Below are 23,772 nucleotides of genomic sequence, written 5' to 3'. Positions count from 1 at the left end.
ATGGCTGATAAGAATTTATACGGTGGCAAGGCTGTGCTGGAGTCATCAACTACCTCAAGAGAGCTGACTGTTAAATTTGCAGGGTGAGCATTTATTTATGCCTCAGAAATTGGCAGACGCTACAGGTCGGGGACTTGATTTATCATTTTGTTGATGTTGACTTAAGGAAGGGATGGATAAAATGTGAATAATGCAGATTAAACTTGTACAAACCCTCTTCCCCCAGAAAACTGGTTGTTAAACATTTTCCAGCACACCCCTGGAAGAGATAGGGAGAAATTATTTAAGCTATGCTTATTCCTATAAGCATGGATCATAAGCCATCATTTGCCATCCAGTCTATTAAAGGTTAGAACTATTTTTAATAGTATTTTATTTTTTCCAACTATATGTAAAGACAATTTTCCAACTAGATGTAAAGATAATTTTCATTTTTTTATAAAATTTTCTCCCTCCTTCTCTTCCCTCTGCCCTCCCTAAGACAGCAAGCAATTTGATATAGGTTACATATGTGCAAAAAGAATAAAACTATTAAAGGATATTTTAGCATATGTCCTTAACCAGCTGATGTTGACTTTTGGAAAATCAATCATGTCTTTCTTCGACGACTCAGAGACAGAGTAGACTTTATAGTCATGGATCTGACTTAGCATATTTCTAAAGTCATGACTGAAAGTATTTCCAAGGTTTCTTGTAGCCACAGATGCTATGGAATCTTTCCTATTACACTTTGTTTTCTGCTTAGATGACCCAGATTCTACCTACTGTACTTAATAAGCAAAAGCAGTGTACCCTCTGATTTCTTTCTCTGGCTCTTGCAAAACTTACCTGTGGTTTTGTCTTCCATGAATATGTCAAAAGCAATCCTTCCCACGGGCCCAGCGTCTGCAGGGGATCGCTCGTATTGGGGCACAGGAGCGCTGCTGAAAGTGTCTAACATGACTGTTCTCTGGTCGGCTGAGCCAGAGATTAGGACGTTATCGATAGCCCAGTCGTTCTGGTCCAGGCCATCATGCCGAGGCTGCCACCAGCGGAAGCGTGTGGCAGTCTCTTTAGCATCAGGAGGAAGGAGAAGGTTCACAAACCTAAAATGGGGGGAAATAAAAAAATTAAACTGAAGTCAAACTTCCAGCAAAAGAACATAAAATCATGACAAGAAATAAGGTTGTAACTTAGAATATGGCGGAGTTGGGGAAATTCAGGACAGATTTTTGAAATTAAATTATGACAAACTGTTACTGTGATTCAGTTGTGTTCAACTCTTTATGATTCTGTATGGGGTTTTCTTGGCAAAGATACAGGATACAATGTCTGCCATTTCCTTCTCTCATGGATTAGGCAAATAGAAGGCTAAGTGACTCGCCTACAGTCATAGAGCTAGTGAGTGTCTGGGATCACATTTGAACTCAGATCTTTCTGTTTCCAGGCCTGGTGCTCTACCAACTGAGCCAGCTAGCTGCCTACAAACTAGTCATAACCAATTTGGACTGCTTTATGTCCAGTAACGGTATGACTCCTAGATTCTCCTTAAATCTTCCTGGAGGATACACATACACGTGTGTGTGTGTGTGTGTGTGTGTGTGTGTGTGTGTGTGTGTGCGTTCCCCAATAACTCAGGATTCCCAAAGTGTGGTAACTTTGGATAATTTTCTGGAGAACTCAAGATTCTGTCTGTATCTTAAGAGAGTCTCTAAAACAAGGCTACATGGTGTAATTAAAAAAACAGAGCATTGCATTTAGAGTCAGTAGATGTGGGTATTCCAGTCTGCCACTCAACTACCAGTGTGGCTGGCCAAGAAATCTGCTTTGTCACTTGGACCAGAGAGCATTCCCTGGAGGATATAGTTCTTTCACCTTTGGAATGCCTTCCATGAGGCCTGTGGCCTGATGGTCATCTAGCTCCACCATGGCCATGCTTCACTTTACTCCTTGACTATTTTTGATAGCAATGTGCCAGCTACCTTGTTGCCACTTCTATATCCTTTCTCCTCCTCCTTCCAATTAATGAGGCATAATCTGCCACTGCTAATGGAGAGGCCATAGACATTTATTTACTTTCTATTCACTATCCTCGTAACTTTCCAAACCAAAATACCCCTCCCCAGCCATCACTCCCCTACATATCAAATACAAAACCATTTTTTGGCATTCAAAGCCCTTCATAACCCAGGCCTCCTTCTCTAGCTTTCCAGTTTTCTTACACTTTACATTCCTTGCCACATACTCTTCAATTCAGTGACACTGGTCTCCTTCCTCATACACAAATAAGATGCTGTTTCTTGGCTCATGGTATTTTCTCTGGCTGTCCCACCATGCCTGGAATGGCACTTCTTCCTCCTGGTTTCTCTGGCTTCCTTTAAGTCCCAAGTAAAATCCTTTCTTTTACAGGAAGCCTTTCCCAACCCCTCTTAACTCTAGTGCCTTCTCTCTTTTAATTATTTCCTATTTATCTTGCATACAGTTTATTTGTAAATACCTGTTTTGTTGTTGTTTCCCCTATTAGATTGTGAGCTCCTTGAGGGTAGGGACTGTCTTTCGCCTCTTTTTGTGTCCTAGTCCTTAGCACAGTGCCTGGCACATAGCAGGCACTTAACAAATGCTTATTGTCTGACTATAGATTTCTACACTAGAATTTAAGCTCCTTAAGGGCAGGGATTGTCTTAATTTTTATATTTGTATGAATATAGCAAGGTGCTTGGCCTATAGTAAACAGTGTTTTTCCATTCATATATTCATTCAAGTCATTTAGCCTTGTGGGCCTTCAGCTTCCTCTTCTTTAAAATTAGAGGATTGGATTAATTCAATTTTAAGATTGCTCTCATCTCTAAATATCCTATAAAATACTCTGGGGGGATTCTAGGAATAGAATGACTGCTGGGTGGGTGGCTACATGCAAGGGATGGGACATGTCATGGGGGAACATGGAATTTACAGGCACATTTCTTAAGCTGTCCTATAGTCAGGATGCATCCAGTGGTGCCAACATTTTGGATATATGTGTATATATGTGTGTGTATGTATATGTATGCAAGTATACATGCATTCACTGTTTCTCTCTCTCTCTCTCATTCTAGCTTTGGTGCTTTTAACGGTGGCATTTACTGAGTCATCATAGCAACATTGGCCCCTGGGACCCCTTGGTGTAATAGAAAAAGAAAATTGGTAATAGAGTTAGAATAGAGGGGTTTCAATATGGCCTCTGACACTAGTTGTGTCACCCTGGACAAGTCACTTAACTTCTCTACTTTCTCATCTGTCAAATGGGGCTGAAAGTGCACTACTCATTACACAGGGCTATTGTGAAGAAAGCATTTGGTAAATCTTAAACTGCTATAAAATGTGAATTATTATTGCCTATTGTCTTAATATTAACTATGTACTTTATATTCTTATAAAAGTTATTTAAGAAACATACTCTCACTTTCATGTTCTATAAAGCCTAGTATTTTGTCTCTGAGTCAACAAAGGAAGACTTGGATGAGTTTCCTAATGTTAACTTCAGCTAGTTAAGGACAGACAACAATATATCTTTTTATAATTCACTCTAGACTGGGCTGCAAATGACAGCTCAGGGTTGATCATCCTTTAACATAATTTTAATAATTCCTCAAGTTTTTTATGCTTGCCTATCTTGAATTGTCACTTTCTGGCCCATTCTCATAGCCCTATGGATCTTCCTTTTATCATCCCTATTGACAGAGCAATTCACCCCTAGGAGGAGCTTAGTGTCACGGACAAACTTGGGGATTTCATTGTGAATTCCCTCTTGCATATTTATTTAGCATTTATATAGGCAAGAATGTAATCCAGATCTTAAGCCTTGAGCATTTGCTCCCAACTCTCTTTGGTGGAAAGCAGGATGACTTCTATGCTACACTAAATAAAACACCTTTCAATACCAATTCACTGTTATCTACATTGTCCATTCAAGAAGTCTTTCTGTAGCCTTCCCTTCACATTATCTACACTGTCCATCTGAGAAGTCTTTGTCTATCCTATCTCTAAGTCAGTTTTCTGTATACATACTCCCTCATCCTAACCCACTTGATTTTTATAAATAGCCTTTGAACCTTGTCAAGGCTTCCAAATCACACCCACAGATTACAGGCATGCTAATTTACCCCCTCAATCAATGAACTAAATAAAGTATACTGGTCAAGTATGAGCCCCTTAAAAGAAACCTATTCCCCCAGTAGACTTACGTAAGTGTTTAGTGATTCTGCATTAAAGAGTTTCTCCTAGAGTCTTCCTTTCACAGTAAAGAATGATATAGCATTTGTCCTAATTCCTTTGTCATCTCCTTTTCCTTTTAGAGCACATCTTTTACAAGATGCACCTATCACCAATATTTAGTGAATTAAGTAATGGATGATCACCAATGGATTCTTGCCTTTGATGTATTTACGGAAACTCGCATTGGTTTTCAAATACTCTACAATGTATTCTTTAAATTATCTTTTGGCTTTGTCATTGAGTCTTTTCAATTACGTCCAACTCTTTGTAACCCCACTTGGGGTTTTCTTGGCAAAGATACCAGAATGTTTGCCATTTTCTTCTGCAGCTTATTTTACAGATGAGGAAACTGAGTTAGGTGACTTGGCCATGCTCATACAGCTAGTAAGTGTCTGAAGGTCACATTTGAGTCCTCCCGACTCCAGGGCCAGCATTCTATCCACTGTGCCACCTAACTTCCTTATCTTCTGGTTTACCAAAATGATTAGCTTCCACTTGATGTGGCTTATTTTATAGACTTAATTGTACTTCCTGGTGAGGCTATGTTTTCAAATATACTTTTTCCTCTGCAATAATCTTTTTTTTTTTGTTGTTGTTGTTGCTAGGAAGCCAAATAGGATCTTTGTTCTAAGTATTTCTTCTTGGTAGATGAATCCTATTTATTCTGGGTTGTCAAAGTCTTTTTTAAAAAATGGTTTTCAGGCTTCCTTAGAACTACTGAATTTATAAACTTTCTCCCTTAACTTTTCTAAAAATGAGCAATTTCATGATGAACATTTTTCATCCTTCCTCTTTTCTACATCCCTTTAACTACTTAGGAGCAAGTGTAGTATATTTCTTTTCCTTTTGAGCTTTACAGCTGGGTTCTAGGCTCTGGACACTTGTTTTAGCCAGAAACCTCATTTCTGCATCTTAGCTCTATCAAGGAATGTTGAAGAAGGGATCCAGCCTGCACTGGCTGTGAAGTTGGATTCGATAATTGATATGGTTTCCTTTTACCAGTAGAAGGGTGTGGATTACTAAAATCTCTCATTGTTCTACCTCTGCCTAACTATGCAACTTCCTCAATCATAAGAGTTATTGTAGGTGTGAGAAGATTACAAACCCAGGTTTACTGTACTGGTCATAGAAAATTTCCATTAGAAGGTTCCAGGTAATGCCTCCATTGACAGAATATTCCAGAAGAACTCCTTGGTTGCGGTTGTTTGGTGTTATCAAGCATCCATACATAAAATAAAACTGGATAAATTCAGCATTGGTCAGGTTCAGGTCCACTGTGATTAATACTCGACTACATCCCTAAAAAATAAATAAAACCAGAATGGAAAACAGCAACATCAATAAAACCTTTAGTATGTAGTATTTAGTGAGGAAGCTGGTTAGGAATTTCACTGGTATTAAGTAATTACAAAAGCATAAGATGATCCTTTTGAGGGAGATTTTTCTTATCTACATATCTTGAAGCATAAACAACCCTATGTTTTTTATTCAAATCATTGGCTAATTACTACACGTAGTTTAAAGCATCAACTACTAATCAGTTGAGAATTATTTTTTATGTGATAATGATAGTTTTAAATGAATAAAATTTGTTTATGACTACATCTGGAAATTTCTTTGCCTAAATTATCATTAGATGACTAGGAACAATACTTGTTTCTGTATAACAGCTTAGCACAGTGCTTGACCACAGTAAGTGCTTAATAAATGCTTGCTGCCTTGCCAATGAAGAATTATAGGCATGTTAGCAAATTAAATGACTCATTCCTTACTGTATGTGGGCAGTATAGATACACAGAAAATTATTTTGCTTCACTTTAACAGATGAGCGAAATTGGGACAAAGGATTTGACCAAATCGCCCATAATCGCTAGCAGAGCTAGGATCTAATCTCCTGATTCCCAGTTAATGCTTGTAATTATGCCAGCCTTTAAATGCTTAATGTGTCCTTGCTGGTTTTAGAGCAAGACATAATTATCATAAGAAAATAAATCATGAATTTCAGTAATATGCTCTATTTATTCAAGGCAACTAGCTCCAAGGCAGTGAGGGCAATTCAAGGAGGAAGATGGTAGATAATGAGTAAATGAAAAAAATAATTTAGCTCATTGGTAAAGGTAGGGGAGGCAGCAAGTATGACAGAATATATTGGCTTAAAAGTTAGGAAGCTGGGTTCAAATCCCAGATAGAATGTATACTGCCAGAATGCAGGGTCTGCTTCACTTTGTGTTTTTGTATCCCCTGTGTCTACACAGTGCCTGGCTCTTGGAGGTGCTTAATTGCTGGCAAGTGCTTGTTGACTGATTAATAGACTTATTGAAATCCTATTGCTGATACCTAGTAGCTGTTTAATATTAGGTGAGTCATTTTTTTGTGACTCAGGTAATTTCTTTTTTTTTTTTGATATTTTGGATGGGGGAAGGCAGGGCAATTGGGGTTAAGTGACTTGCCCAAGGTCACACAGCTAGTGAATGTGTCAAGTGTCTGAGGCTGGATTTGAACTCAGGTCCTCCTGACTTCAGGGCTGGTGCTCTACTCACTGCACCACCTAGCTGCCCTGACTCAGGTAATTTCTTAAGTCCCTAGAATTTATTCACAAAACCATAGTTGTGTTGATCTGCATTGGTGGAAGTGATTCCCACACTAGGAGTTCTCTTTGCTATGGTAATAACAGCTCCTTTGAGAATGAAGGCAAAAGTGTTTGGTTCTGAAGTAATGGTATTTTTTAAAAAAACAGAAGCCAATTTTTTTTTACTTCAAATGTGGAATGATTCTGCAGAGGACTGGAATCTGCGGTACTTCAAGGAAGAGTTTTTCTAGTCAAAATTTTGTCATGGTGAACAAGCATATATAGTTACAAGCATAAGTGTTTGGTTATTATTGATACTTGCCAAAAAGGACTGATTATCATTAATAAATTCAGGAGCTATTGAAGCTCACTTCACAGATTTTTGGCTTCTAAATTCTAAATCTGTAGTAAATTTGACAGTTTTCAATTAAGACACCATCCAGATGGAGCTTTCCAAACATTATGCAAAACTCTTCCCCTGATAGGGACTGTATTAATTTAAATCATTTTTTATGTGCACTTTAATGTGACCTAGGATAATACTACCCTGTATAGTTAAGCTAAACTAAATCATGATTTTTGATAAGAAAACTTGGGCAATCTTTTGTTTTTTTTTGCTTTTTGAAATGTCACAATCTGACTAGAGATTTGTATAAATATGATAACAATGACCTAATTTCTTATTAAGCTTCCAAGTAAACTTAATAAAGAACAAAGTGCTTCAGTGAAGTTAATGGATGAAGACATGACTGAAATAAGGATAGGGACTAGACCTGCAATTTCATCATTATAAGGGACTTCTTCCTACATGATGAAACTTCCTCTACTGATGCACATCAATACCTTCTTTGCACAAATCCTAGTCTTTGTCTAGAGCACTGAGCAATGAAGGGACCTGCCCAGGGTCACACAGCCAGTATGTGATAGGCAGGCCTTGGTCCCAGGTCTTCCTGGCTTTGCAGCTAGCTCTTTATCTACTATCTCGTCTGCCTCTCATGACTGAAACTAAAAAGACAAAAAGACCCATATCCTTTGATATTTCATTCCTCTCCAGGCTGTTCTCCAGACTTCTTTCACCATGCCCCTAAGCTGGTTGGGTACTTTTGTCTTTCTTTGCCTACCCCTTTTCAGTTTCCTTTTCTGTGTCATTCTCCCCATTAGAACATAAGCTCCTTGAGGATAGACAATTTCTTCCCACTTACAGTTATATTCCCAGGGGTTTGCACAGTGCTTGGCACACAATAAGTGCTTAATAAATGCTAGTTGACTAAAATGACTGACTCTGACCCAAGAATTGCAGCCTTGGGAATGTACCTTGAAAGTGTTACCAAAAGCAAAAGAATTACCTAGTCAAGGGTTTTCACTTTAGCATTATATGTAACTGTGAAAACCAAGAAGCAACCCAAATGTCCAACAATAGGGAAATGATTAACTAAATTATGGTACATTAATATATCAAGGAATACTATAATGAAATTAAATGGACAGGTATGAGGAATACAGGGGAATCTAGAAAGACTTTTATAAAATAATCAAAGTAATGTGAAAGAGCAGAACCAGGAAAATAGATTACAAACTAACCATGATTACACAATAGGAAATGGGAATGAGAATGAGTAGTCAGAGAGTCCTGAAAGGGACTTGGAGAGTAGGACTGAAATGTTAGGCTATTTTGTGCACTGAAATTAGTTTAAATCAGGGGTTCTTAACCTAGGTCCCATGGACAGATTTCACGGGGTTTGTGAACTTGGATGGGAACAAAATTACACATTTATTTTCACTAACCTTTAGTTTACTTTGTAATTCTATGTATTTTGTTTTATGCCTTTAAAATAATCTTCTGAGTTGGGGTCTATAGGTTTCATTAGACTTAGAAAGGGTCCATGGCAGAGCAAAGGTTAAAGTCTCCTAATTTAAATGTAAAACAGTACTAGGCAAGTTGAGTTTGTGGTACTGGTTTTCAATAGTATATTTTTAATAACATGATTAAAATTTTTTTAAAGTGACTGAAAGCCAAGAACCAACCCCACTGAAGTGAAGAGCCATCCCAGAAGCCACAGCTCCACACACAGTACTCAATTTCCCACCATTCACAGTCAACCAGTTCTGGTTGGATGGAGCTCTGTTGAAGTTGTCTTTGAGTTGTGTTGGGAGGGTGATCTCTGGCTCATCACAATACAAGCCACTCCACTGCTCATCACAGCTGTGAATAAGAAGAAAAACAAAGGAGGAGAATCAGTGCTAAGTAAGAGAGTCTATTACCATTTTTCATCCAGAATTAGGACAGGTTACTTAACTTCATGTAACAACAGATTTAAGAAGATAACCTTCTTTAAAATGTTTCAAGTTAGAAATAAACTGTGAATGAATTAACCTTGTATTTTAAACGAAGTTTACTGCAAGAAAGCAATTTTTCCTTCTTGTTTATCAATGTACAATATCTCTGTTAATAAAATGAATCTATTTTAACTGATTTCTGACAAGGTAGGAAATCTTTTTTATTTCTTGCTTTTCAAAGGGTTATGAGATTAATGAGGGATCAGAAAAGAAATTCTTTTAAGCATTCACTTAAATACAGTTTCAAGTAAGGAATATGGCTGAGAACCAAGCCCAGCTAACAGACCACCTTCTTGTAAGACTGTAAAGAAGTACTGTTGATCTTAAAAGAAAAAAATACTTTGGGCAAAAGTAGAAGCCTTGGAAGCCTCATGGCAAACATCAAAAGACCCTTGTGGTAGTGACTACTATCATTAATCAATGGTCATATTTCATATTACATATGTTCAATATGGAAGAGACTGATTATTGGAATATTAGCTACCTATAGCCATCAGAGAGACTTCATATATGTTTAGTGGATTTCTGTTGGCCTCCTCAGCTGTACTTGATACAAAGATCGTAATTCATTATTGAGCAGCATCATCTCTGAAAATGGAGCATGGTGGTTTCCTCATTCTCATCCCTGACCCTCTAAGCACACAGGTACACTATTTCTAACAGTTCACAGAAGCTTCCTAGGCTTCATATATGAAGTACCCTACAGGATTTACAGAGAATTTTCATCAGAATAAACATGGTCAATTGGTAATACACATATACATCTATACAAATGGCACAGAAAAATTGTGCTATTTATATAGATATATTTTTATAGAGGTTTCTATATAAAATATAAACATATTTTATCTGCATATATTTACCATTACATAGATCCATGCAATATATAAAATATGCAATAAATATATAAATGTGGATATACTTACATATTTTAGCAAGTTAATAATAGAAGAGTTGCATATCATGCAATATGTTCAAACTTAAAAGAAAAATTGTTTTGGTGAATTAAATTTGGTCCTAATGCAGAAAACTCCTGAATATTTTTATTGTTTGTTTTTTTGTGTGTTTTTTTGGCAGGGCAATTGGGGTTAAGTAACTTGCCCAAGGTCACACAGCTAGTACACGTGTCAAGTGTCTGAGGTCGGATTTGAACTCAGGTCCTCCTGACTCCAGGGCCGGTGCTGTACTCACTGTGCCATCTAGCTGCCCCCTGAATATTTTTAAATGATTCTCTCAGGTTCCAACACAATGCTGTATCTCTTATGAACATCTTCAAACTTTTAACCTCTGTCCAACATTTCGGACATCTCCTACACATTTAGATTTCTTTTCCATCTCTAATGTCTTCTGTTAACTGCTTAGAGGAGTATTGTGGGCAGCAATGTCGATCTGTATGGGGATGTTCTGAACATCCTCTTGTAACAGTGAGGGTCATATACTCCTTTATTCAATGACTAGGTTAATTAACACCAATCAATCAACTACTTGTGTATATGCCTTATCCTTCCTACTATAGTATATGCTCCTTGAGGGCAGGAGCAATGTCTTATTTTATCTTTGTATCTCCATTGCCTAGCACATATTGTATCCTTAATAAACATTTGGTGAATTGAATTGAGTTAAATAAGAATACCAAAGAAAATAAAAAATATTGCTAATTATCATAAATTATTCTCCCATCAAGTTCTTGATTTTTTTTTATAGGAAACATAATGTGCCCTAGCAAATTCCTAATTAGTTCATTATGTCTTTTAAGAGGAAATAATCTCACAAACAAATCATAGAACCTAATGGAAGCTTTGGAGTGATTCAGAAACCAGCTTCTGAGAGGATAGCCAACTGGAATGTGAATGAAAAGCTTTCTGTAGATGGAATAAAACATACTTACACACAGTTTCCTTGTGAACATCTCCCATGGCCACTGCACATGTCTATGCAGCCATCCCCAATATAGACATTATCTATCGCCCATGTTTGCTGCTTGTCGAATGGAGCCGGCTGATGCCACCGGAAACGAGTAGCTTGAGACCTTTGACAGAGAAAACAGAATGAAGGGTACGTTTCCAGCCAAGCACTGATGAAAAGGCATATGTGTTGTTCATATATTTAACCATATATGTGCACCCAAGGAAGAGAGCACAGTTCTTATTTGGAAGAAGTCTATGCAGTATTTCTGGGTCTTGAGTGTAGATGATGGTAGTCATAGCTTGGGCTGAAAGCTTTAAGAAGTCATAACAGAACTAAAAAGAGAGATGAAAAAAGGAGAAAAGCTAATTGAGCAACAGAAAGAAGAAACAAAGGGAGGATAGATAGAATGAAAGCAATCACAGTCATACTTTAGAAAGATTTTTAAACAGAAGAGTGGCTGAAAACCAATGTGTAATTTCACATATGCACACCAGAAAGTATTGGCGTACTAAGTCACATCAGGGCAAGGCTGTGCATTTTTTAAAAATACTTTTAAAAAAATTTGGCTGTATATCTTTTTTAATTTGGCTGCGTATTTTTTTTAAATTTGGCTGTGTATTTTTTTTTAATTTGGCTGTGTTTTTTTTTTTTTTGTTCTCTGGATTCCATATAGCACCTAACTCAGAGGTTTGAACATTAGTCATTGAAAAAATATTTGTTGAATGAGCATGCATAATCAACTTCGGATGTAAAAGACAAACCTTTATTTTTTCCCCTCTTAAACACTAGGTGGCAGCATAAACTTGATAGTGATTTATGGGCCTGTGTAAACTGAATATGAAGTCTTTTCTCAAAGGATCATGGATATAGCACTGCAAGGGTCCTCAGAAGCTACCTTGTCCAAAGCCTTCATTTCCAAAAGTCACACACAAGGAGTAAGCATCACGGATAGGATTTGTACCCAGGGAACTCTGACTCCATAGTCCATATCCTTCTAAGATACCATACTGAGGCTAATGCTGGAGATTGCTACCAGAACAATTTTGGTGCTGAGTAATTAATATCCGTTTTTTTGAGTATCAAGGAAAAGTATATCACTTTGCTAAATGATATTAATAAAACCTCATAAATTAGATGAAATAATGCTAAGAATTTTCTTTTTCTTTCCTTATTTTGTTTACATCATAAAGGTTGCTAGAGAATTTAAAACAAATGAACAAACAAATAAAAAAACCCAAACCCTGGGAAACTACCTTATGCATACTTGCAGACTTGAAAACTTCATCCTAAAAAAACTAACATTTTAATTTATTTGTAACTTTGAAAAAAATCACAAACTTGGTAATTATCAACAAATACAAATAACCACAAAGAATCATTCCCACATGATTTCATCTTCTTCTATGAAGTCTCTACATTTTGAGAGCTTTTCATCCCACACTGATTAGAGGTTATAAGTATTTGGTATAGCAACATGTTTTGAAAATGTTGTTTTAACATGTATAGCCTGTGTCGAATTGCTTGCCTTCTCAATGAGGGGGATAAGGAGGGTGGAAGGGAGAGAATTTGGAACTCAAAGTTTTAAAAACCAATGTTCAAAACTGTTTTTACATGTAACTGGGGGAAAATAAAATACCATATAAATTAAAAAAAACTAATGAATCAGTCACAAAAATGTTTTAAAATTTTTGTGGGTCAGCATTCTACTTAGACAATTGCTAGTAATAGTTTTATTATAATAATAATGATAGTTATTGCTATATGAGTTTTATTTATGATTATATTCCAGTACCAGTATGGTTCATTTGTTGAAATCTCAAGGATATTTTGAGGTTTGTATTTGTAGTACAGCAATTTGTCTTCATAAACTTATGAACTATTTACTGTATAATTCTGGCTACTCAACCATGCTTTTATGTGTATTTGGTAGGTGCTTCCAAATTTTTTGCAACTTGCAGTATATTGTGTAGTTTCTACCATTTCTACCTTGTACATCTTCAAGGAAACAAGTAAATTATAGGTCCCTAGATCTTATCTCATAACACCATAATTTAATTCATACTCTAGTTTTAATATAATATATGAAAAAAATGGATGTGAACAAGGCCTTGAATCAACCAATCATAGATTTTGGAGCAAGTGGGAAAGAATCCTTGATCAATTTAAAAGTCTTTGAAAGCTACTGGATGAACAAAAGTGACGTCGAACAGGAAATATATTCACATTGGTTAAGGAAAGCAGGTTGTGTCTTGTGGGTCATCTATAAAAAAGTAAGCTAGTTTAGAACTCCCTCACTTAAATCTAGTTCACTTGCATGTGACATCACCTCCCTGATGTCATGGTTCTCTTTGGGAATGAAGGACAAACAACAATAATAATGAGCATTTTATAGCTTTCCACTGAATTTACACTTTCCTGTACATTTTGTTTATATGAAAAATATGTAACAGAGTTTTGGGAGTTGGAGATACTGTACCAACTCCACTACAGTAGATAATACCCATTCAATGGGGGGGGGTGGCAGTTGGAATAATATATTATAAATACTTGTAAAATAAATTCATTTTAAAAATAAAAATGAAGCAACATAGAAGAAAGGAATAAAAGAAAAGAGCTATTTCTAAAAGTTAATTGTCTCGCTAATTAATATTGGTCAATAACCATGAGGCGGAAAGCATACTCAGCCACAGCATTAGAAAAACAACCCCACAACCAGACCCTTAGTTGATTGAGGAGAGAAGCAATAGCTGCTGTCTGGGGATCTCACCTACCAGGCAAATGGAGGTTGTAAGGATAGACTAGGGCGTGTGTTATACTGGAATGGTGAGGAGAATCATAGGGGAGTAGATTGACACACTTTTTACGGAAGCATTGGCAAAGTTGATTTGATCACGGAATAGAAGATTGTACTAGCTCATCAATTATCATATTTATCCACCATATGCAACAAAATTTTATTACCAGTATAGTAGAAATATTATTTAACTTACATTTTCAATGCACACATTCATATTAGTTTGTTTTAATGTATCTTAAACTCAGAAGCGGGGTCTCTGTTTTATCTCTTTTTATCCCTAACACTTAACTTAATGTCTGGCATATTGTAATAGTTCATTGTTTGTTCGTTATGATGATGATGATATAAGAAGGGCCCAACCACAACCTGCGAAATAACTATATACAGTAAAAGGTCCAATATAGCATAGCTAGTTCATGTAGTGGTTGATATTCATTTGTATGTAAGTCATTTATAATAAAACATACATCCTTGTGCTTTTTGTCACAGTACAGTATTTGAGTTACCAAAAATAAAAACAAAAAAGGCTGCAAGTTAGAATTACTGGGACCTATTATTCCCATTCCTGCCACAAGTACATTTGAGATGCTGCCTAAATCATTTAAAGTTTGTGTGCTTCACCTGCTCTGTACAAGAGCAGAATGACACTTGTTCTTTCTCTAGGGTCCTGTGAAAATTAATTAGTTCCTGTTTACCAAGGTCTATGACTTCCTTGGTGAAAATATCCCTGAAAACATCATGATGTTTTCTAATGACTGCTACTGATCAGCAGCTGGTGTTCTAAGCAGTCATCCCCTTTCTTCCTATATCAAAAATTGATTTTTTTTGTTTTTATCTCTAAAAGGTATGCTTCATCCAGGTCCCTGGAATCTTATATGTGAATTAATACTGCTTCTAGGGCTTTAAAAAAACTCTACTACCAAAAGTATTCTTTTTGACCTACTGCATTCATTGTGATACTTTTTTCAAAATGCTTCAGTAACTTCTAGTTACTTCTCACTTAAATTTCAGTCTTCAAGATCACCATCATCATAATTTTTGTGTGTGCCTGATTGGTACCACCACATATATCCCTTACTTAACCTTTCACAAAATCTCAATGTTGGGAGAGACCTAAGAGGTCATTTAATCCAACCCAAATCTGGATAACACACTTCTCTACCGCATACAAAGGTGGCCACCAGACCTTTGCTTGAAGACTGTTATCGAGGGACAACTCACTACTCTCAATGCAATCTGTTCTACTTTCAGACAGATCTGATTTTTAGGAAGTTTTTCTTTATATCAAACCTAAGTTTTCTTCTTTGATACCTTCTCCCCTTTGCTCCAGCTCTCCTCTCTGAGAGCAAGTAGAATAAATCTAATCCTTTCTAGGATTAGAATGATAGATTTTGCTCTGGAATGGAATTTTACTGGTCCTCTAGCTCAAAGCCCTCATCTTACAGATGAGGAAACAGAAGCTCAAGGAGCTGGAGTGATTTGGGCACTGGCATAGAGTTCACAGGAGGCAGGGTCAGGATTCAGAGCTTCTTTGATTCCTGAGATTTCAAGCTCAATTCCTGGTCCCTCTCTATCACGTTGCTTTTCTTCCCCAGCTGATAACCAAATACTTGAAGATAACAATTCTGTTTCTCTTCCCTGCCTTCCTCCAACCCTCAGGTTCTTTCCTTCATAGAACCTTCATATCCCCCAAGTCCTTTCACTCTGTATTTTTCACCTTTTTGGTGTCATGGACCTCTTAATTATTTTTTATAATGTATGAAATAAAATTTATAGGATTACAAACCCAACCAATTACATTGAAATAAAGATGTAATTTTCCCCATTTCAGTTCATCAAACCTTGAAGCCACAGACTCTACTGGCCCATGGACCCCAGATGCAGAACTACTACTTTCTTTCTTTCTTTTTGAAGGGGGAAGACAGAGCAATCGAGGTTAAGTGACTTGCCCAAGGTCACACAGCTAATAAGTGTGTCAAGTGTCTGAGGCAGGATTTGAACTCAGGTCCTCCTGACTTCAGGGCCAGTGCTCTACTCACAATGCCACCTAGCTGCCCAAACTACTACTTTCATCCTTCATCTGGCATGACTTTAAATTCATTCATCTTCCCAGTAGCTCTCCTATGGATGATCTTCAGTTTACTATCAGCGTTTTTCCTAAAATGTGATTCCCTGAATTTGAATGCAATATTTATACCTGGTCTGAGCATAGAAGGGCTATCATTTCCCTAGTCCTTAAAACTGTTCCTCTCTTAACGTAGCCTAAGATTGCATCTGCTTTTTTTTTTGCCTGCTATATCATACTCTTGGCTCATTTTGAGCTAGTTAAAGCTCCTATATCTTTTACAGGAGATCTGTGGTATATTAAGTTCCTCCTATCTTATTGTTGTGCTGTCAGTTTTTTAATTCAAATATAAGACTTTTTTACATTAATCTCTATTAAATCTAAATTTCTTCTTACTAGATTCAGTCCAAAGATACTTCATCTCCCAACTCTGGACATTTTCACTGGCTATCCTCTCCCATGCCTGGAATAGTCTCCCTCTTCATCTCCATCTTTTGGCTTCCTTGAAGTCCTGGCTTAAATCTGACCTCCTTGAGCTCAGGGACTGTCTTTTGCCTTTCTTTGCACTCCCAGTGCTTAGGAGAATACCTAACTACGCGCTTAATAAGTACTTGTTGTTTTCATTGTTCATCCTTCATTCTACAAGAGGACCCTTGACCTCATGAGGGTGATGTCTTGGTTTGCCAGTGAATTGGATTTAAGTGAGGCAGAGCTGTGCAAAGTCAGCCTCACTTTCTCATCCAGCATCATCGGAGTCTGGTGGCAAGATGTAAGTCAAGACGATTAGTGATGGCCCTCAATAGTTGAGTATGGAAGTGGTCTCCCACCCTTCACTAATATGAGTACACACTTTCTTGCCTAACAGAATGTAGCATGCCCTTGAGGGAGCAACTAGGTCATTTTTGCCATTCTATTCTTAGCACCTGGCCAAGTAGGAACAATAAATGCTGATTAAGGTGGCCAAGTCGATAGTGGGTCAGACACGCAGTCCAGATGTTCTATGTTTGAAATTTGCTTCAGACATTTACTAGCTATGTGACTTCATAGGCAAATTTCTAACCTGCAAAATGGGTACAACAAAGACACTTATCCCACCGGGTTATTGTGAAGATTAAGTGAGATAATATTTGTAAAGTGCCTTATTACCTTTCAAACATTATGAAAAAGTTAGCTATTATTATTTTGGATCTTGACTCTGTCATTTGTAATTTTAATAAGCATACTCTCATACTTATCCAACCCACTAAACAAACCCCAAACCTGTTAAAGTTATGGTACAGGGCCAAGAATAGATCACTAGGGTGCTCCTCTAGAACCTTTCTTCCAATAGACACTATTTTGCCAGTTACAAATCCACCTAATGATACTATCCTTTATCTTTTACTCTTTCCCATAATAATACTAGTAACAGCTAAAATTTATATAGCATTAATTATGTGCCAGGCACCATACTAAGTGCTTTGCAATTATTATCTCATTTGATTCTCATAACAACCCCAGGAGGTAGGTGCTATCATTGTTCCTACTTTACAGATGAGAATACTGAGGCAATAAATGGCTATGCAAGGTCATACAACTAGTAAGTGTTTGAGGCTGGATTTGAACTCGGATCTCCCTGACTCTAGCCTGATGGTCTATCCCCTGTGCACTATCAACCCTATCCACTAGAATTTGAAATCAGCCACTTGAGTCCTCTGGTTCCCACTGCAGTTGTGTTTTAGTTGTGAATTCTCATATATGAAATTGTATTGTATTTGCTTTCATTTCATCAGCCCACTTCCTCTCTTTTAAAACCTACTTCAAAAATTACCTTAAGTTAGCCTAACTTAAAACATTTTTTCAATTAATAAGCATTTATTTTCTCTCACTTCTGCCTCTCCCCTACTTAAAAAAACCCCAAAACGAAAAAGAAAAACTTTGTTATGTATACATTTAGTCAAATATCATGAATTCCCATGTTGGCCCCATCCAAAATGTATGTCTCATTCTGCATATTTAGTTCACTTTCCTGTCAGAAAATGGGCTTTAGGGGCTCTGCATGTACGTGCTTGTCATGAAAATTCCACTCCTGACACTAACAGGCATCACCAATCATTTCTCCTTAGTTTGAAATTTCCACTATTACTCATTCTCCTGGAGAAACAACAAAAATAGGGGTGCTATCTCCAGAAAGTCACTCTTAAAATGAACATGCCCTTCCTGAAAAAGAAAATTACAGAATTATTGCCTTTTAGAGCTGGGAGGGAGGTCATCTTGTCGACTGCTCTCACTTTTTTTTTCATGTAAGGAGGGAAAAGAGTCCTCGGGCTGTAAAACTTTCTCCCTTAGCCCTCTCCTATTAATCCATCAACACAGGTTAGTTTTTTTGGTTCATTCAGATACTATCTTAGGCCCAGAGAGCTTGAGGTGATGAGAAACAGGATAGGTAAATATCGCTGGAGGGGAATCTTAGGATGTAACACTAACAAGTTGGGGATGGAGGCATTGCGAGGCACAGGTCAAGGAGGACCAGCTTCAGTGATGGGGTTCCCGGAATGGGTGCTTGGACCCTGGGACCCTTGGGAAGAAGGGGCACCAATAAGGAAGATGGGTATTATAAATCAACTTTTGTTACTTCATAATCTTGTCCAGGTTTGGCCTTGCTCTAATATGAATGATGGATCAGGCAGAATATCCAGATCATGAATCTACTCAAAATAAAGGCATTAACTATAACTATGTCCAATCTTCTGGGCAAGCTTCCTTTCCCCTCTCTCCCTCCCTCCCTTCCTTCCTTCCCTCTCTCCCTCCCTCCTTCCCTTCTCTCTTTCCTTCCCCCTCTCCCTGCTTCCCTCTCTCCTTCCTTTCCTTCTTCCTTCCCTCTCTCCCTCCTTCTCTCCCTCTTCCCTCCCTCCCTCCCTCCTTTCTTTCCTCTTTCTTTTCTTTCCCCTTCCCTCCCTCCCTTCCTCCCTCCTTTCTTTCCTTTTCTTTCCTTTCTTTCCCCTTCCTTCCTTCCCTCCCTCCCTCCTTCCTTCTTTTCTTCCTTCTTTCCTCCCTCCCTCCCTCCCTTCCTTCTGTCCCCATCTTTCTGTCTTTGTATTTATCTAGAAACTGGGCTTTCTGGGATGGAAGTGCAATGGCCACTCACCAACGCGATTCTACTAAGCGTCAATCTGAGAGTTTTGACCTGCTCCATTGCTGATCTGGGTCACTTCAGCTTAGCCCACTATAATTCAGAACTCTGGAGTTGAAGCAATATGGCAGTCAGCTTCCCTGTGGCAGTGATTGGCCCTGCTTGGTCATTGTTTGGGCCCTGATTGGCTCAGAATGAATGTAAATAGCAATTGTCTCTGTTTTGGTGAGAAATCCTGAGGGATTTTCCCTCCCAGATCAATTTTTTTTCACCTAGGTAAAGAGGTCATTCTCTGCCTCATTTCTCATTAAATCTTAATCACTGAATGGGTGTTGCCTCGGTCAAACTGAGACCTGGGAAAGACCTTAGCTTGAAAAGGCCAAGATCTTCTGGTATCTGTGGTCATCTTCAGTCATCTTGATCTGTATCTTGCCACTGGACCCACATGGCTGTGGAGGATAAAGTGAGGCTGGTGACCTTGCACAGCCCTCTCTCACTTAAATCCAATTCACTTGCATGTCATGGCATCACCTCCCTGATGTCACGGTCCTCTTTAAGAATGAAGGATGAACAGCAACAACAATTAGCTCTACCACGCCTGGTGACTGTACTATCTTTAACATAACTATGACCCTCTCCCTAAAAAGTCTGATTTATTTTCTTTTTCTTTTGCATACAATGTAAGTTAAACCAGACCAGCTTCTAGAATCCTGCCAAAATTTAGTAACCACAGAACAATTAAAATAATAAAGACAGCCTCTTCCCAAAAGGATAATTTTTTTCCCCCAAGATTCATGACTTGATTCTAGGCTTGTTAACTATATCACCTAGGAAAAATTTCTTATTCTCCCTGAGCTCTATTTGTTGCGCATAACTCGGAGAAGGTTTTTGTGAGCATCAAATGAAATAATGTATGCAAATGAAAGTTCATGTATGTTGGTTCCTTTGGCCAGACCTGCAGTTTTTTTGGAGGGGGTGGTATAGGAAACCCCTTCTCCCAATGCAGACCTGTGACTATTCTGCAACTTGAAATCTGAGAGAGTTGCACGGATACACAGAAATTAAATGACTCGTCTAGGAGGTCACATAGTATGCGTCAGAGGTGAGACCTGAATCCGGTCATCCCGATTCTGAAGTTAATTCTTTCTCTACTACACCATACTGCCGCCTCTCATGTTGGAAGCATAGAGAAAGAAACATAGAGATTATGAAAATTTTAGAGTTTGCTCTTAAAAGTTTGTGAGCTTTCATGATGATGATCTTCAATATTTCTTTGGATATTCCTCGGATAACACACTTATAAACTTATTATGGATATGTGTCAATATAGATTGTGATCTTTTCTTTTGCTTACATCTATGGTAGACAGAATGAAATTTTAAAATCCATTTATACCTACCTTACTTAACTTTCTCCTCAATTTTTCCCTTTCCCCCTGATTTCCTGCCTCTTTTCTTCAATCTCTTTGTCCATAGCTTTCTGCAAGCCTTAGATAGTTTCCATGCTGAGTACAAAATTGCCTGACTCCTGAAGTGTTGTATTTAATCTTTAGAGACTGTCTTATCAGCTCTGTCCCTAGGGCTGGTGGGAAAAATCAGATAATCATCAGACTGTAGCTTAAAATAGCCAAGGCACACCTAAGCTTTCCTCCTGAAGCCCCATCCTTCTCTATGGGGTTGGGTTACTTGGTCACCCACCCATGGACCAGGTTACCCTGGTGCTCAGGTGACATTTATAGCACTCAGGTGGACTGAGTAGCCTGTTATTTCCATGACTGATTGTAGCAAGGGGGATGAGGTAGACCCTTTGATCAGGTACTACCCCAGGAGAGATTGTGAAGTAGGTCAAATTTTAGTGTGATACTATATAGATCATAGTGAATGGTACCTTAGAGCCCATCTGCTTAAACACTTTCATTTTACGGATGAGCAAAGGTTCAGGAAGGTTAGGTGACTTACCTAGGGTCACACAGTAATGACAGGCAGGATTGGAAACCAGGTCCTCTGACTCCAAATTCTGCTTTCTTTTCACTGAACCACACTGATTCCCAACTCCCCTTTTATGAATCCTATTCTCACTCTTGGTTTCCCACCTTTATGCCAACACCCTGCATCCACAGAGTCAGAATCATATAATCTCTGAGTTGGAAGGGACTTCTGGTTAAACCTGTACTAGAACGAAAATTTATTTGGGCTCAGATAGCTGACAAGTGGTAAGCCTGTACTTGAAGACCTCCATTGAAGAGGAACTATTACCACCAAGGCAACTTTTTCTACTATGGGCTTCCTTTAGTTGTTGGGAATTTTTTTCTCTGACATGAAGCCTAAATTTCCTCTCTATAACTCTCATCCATTGTTTATAGTTTTTCTTCTGGGATAAAGCACACACACATACACACATATGCAGGTGTGTGTGTGTGTGTATGTGTATAGAAAGGTAGATAGTCTAATAACCCCACTTCTACATGACAGCTCTTTAAATACTTGATTGAAGTTAACATAGTTCCATCCTCACCCTGAGTTCCTCCCTTCTCCAGATTAAACATCACCATTTCCTGTGAGGGTGGATACTCATATGGCATAATCTTGAGGCTCTTCCCCATCCTGGTGGTTCTCATCTGGATACTTTGCAGTTTCCCCACACCCTTCCTAAAATATAACTTCCTAAACTGACAGCAGGCAGAACTATAACCCTCCCATTCTTAGACAATATTCCTAATCTCAATTTAAATTTAAGGTTACATCAGGTTCTTTTGGCCGCCATCGCATACTCTTCACTCATATTGTGCTTGCAGTCCATTAAGATCTCCAGGTCATCTTATACTTGTGAAGGTGATTTTTCTGAACCTACATAAAACTTTTAATACTTATTCCTATTAAATTGCACCATATTAGAATCAGCCCAAAGTTCTATACTATCAAGATCCTTTTGAATTTTTGTTCTGTCACCCAGTATGTTAAGGTATCTCACTTGGCTGGATAAGCATGTCATAATTTATACGTTCATTCCTGCACAGTGTTTTTCCAGTTTCTGCCATCTGTTCAATTAAAATACCACTAAGGTTTTACTTAATAAGACATTAATTCTACCAGGTTGTTTGAATTTTCTTTTTCCTCCCCTGTGGTTTCATTGACATAGAGATCTCTGGTGAGAAGATTCTCTATCAATGCAGACCATCAACTGCTCTGTATCACACAGTCTTAAACAGCCACATGGGGTACTGGGGGGTTAAGTAACTTGCCAGGATGTGTCAGGGGTAGTGCTTGAACTCAGGACTTCCTGACTTTGAGGCTGACTTTATCTGGGGCATGATGCTGCTTCTCCATGTATTTCAATTTTTACAGACTAATTTCACAGACTGAAAAGTGTTAAAGGAGGAATTTCAGTCATCTTTCCAGTGGATAAAATATTTTTGGGCTCCAGAGACCTTCAAGTCACTCCATATAGACATCTTCCTAGTTTACTTTCTCCTAAGGATAATCTTACTTGAGACTGTTAATCTAATATGGTATTTTTACTTCTCTGGATCCCTGGCTTGAACAGAACTTTGGTTTACTCATTTTAATTTAGCAACTCTTCTGGTGGTAGCTATACAAAAAGAGGTTATTAACCTAGGACTAAATGGAACTTTGGAGTAAGATTCCATTGGCTTGACTAGTAGGATAGCCATGCTGAGAAAGGACACAAAAGTGGTTCTCTGAGGTCAGTCTTGAAATGGTAGTTTAGTAGGTCAGGTAATCTGCTTGGGTAATATACATGTGATTTATCTTATTTAACTGATATCATTAAGGAACTGAGAAAATAGTGAATTTTCCAGATAATGCTTTTCTCCTTTGAGTACTGACTTTATTTTTATACTTTAACTATTTTTTCCTACAACCTTTAAAAAAGAAATTATACACCACCTTATCTCATTAAACAAGGGTAATAAATACAGCTTAGTCATTTATTGAATTGATGTGTGAAAGGTAACTTAACTTGATTCTTGACCAAGCTCCTAGACTAGTAGGAATGAATGGGAAAATAGGCAATCATACCTTTTATTTTTAATTTACATACAATCCTATGTCATCAGGTTCAAATCTAAAGACTCCTTGCCTCTCTTATAGATTAAAGTTCATGGTCTGTATTATAGTTATTTTCATCACTGCTCAGAAGGATTTTTATTTTCTTCCAGATTCCTAGAAGAATGATAGATAATAGTTGAGATTTCTAGAAATTTGGCTACGATATTAATAGAGGTATTACTGTACATTTGAAGGTTATTATATGTATATATTTTCAAATAGGATAATCCATTTGAAAATTGACAGACGAGAATTGCTCAAAACAGAGAAATACTTGATTCATGACTTAATAAATGATCAAATTAATTTAAAATTGATTTGTATTGAGTTTGAAGGTTCAGCAAAACTTAATTTAAAATAATTTTTGAAATTTTAAAAACTTTATGGAGCTTCTAAAATTAACTTAATTATTTATATGAAAATCCAAATATTTTTTGGATACTATCCTATCCAAATTCTTGAAGGACTTTTCTTTCACACTTAGTCTTTACCTCTCAAACATCCTTAATCTCTTTTTCTCTGGTAGCTACTTCTCCATTGCTCCATGTCTCTCATCTTGAAAATCTTTGCTTTATCTTCCTGCTTCATTTAACTACTATCTTTTCCTCTTTATTTGGCTGCCAAATTTCTCAAATAATGAATGATACAAACTACTTTCAATTCCTCACATTTCTTCTACTTTCT

General features: G+C 37.5%; 1 protein-coding gene across 2 annotated transcripts in view; it reads right to left on the bottom strand.

Annotated features, from left to right (window-relative positions):
* Nucleotides 1–23,772, bottom strand: part of RELN (reelin) — a 560,642-nt gene that overhangs the window by 40,887 nt on the left and 495,983 nt on the right. For both annotated transcript variants that reach the window (XM_036762107.1, XM_036762108.1), the window contains exons 47-50: nt 11,028–11,168; nt 8,828–9,005; nt 5,339–5,532; nt 829–1,085 (exon numbers count right to left, since the gene is read on the bottom strand). In XM_036762107.1, coding sequence (XP_036618002.1) covers nt 829–1,085; nt 5,339–5,532; nt 8,828–9,005; nt 11,028–11,168 — 770 coding nt within the window. The remainder of the gene's footprint in view (nt 1–828; nt 1,086–5,338; nt 5,533–8,827; nt 9,006–11,027; nt 11,169–23,772) is intronic.

The sequence above is a fragment of the Trichosurus vulpecula genome, chromosome 5 (genome assembly GCF_011100635.1).
Source record: "Trichosurus vulpecula isolate mTriVul1 chromosome 5, mTriVul1.pri, whole genome shotgun sequence".
Lineage (NCBI taxonomy): Eukaryota > Metazoa > Chordata > Mammalia > Diprotodontia > Phalangeridae > Trichosurus > Trichosurus vulpecula.
The sequence above is the reverse complement of the archived record's forward strand: the minus strand, read 5'-3'. Positions and strand labels throughout refer to the sequence as shown.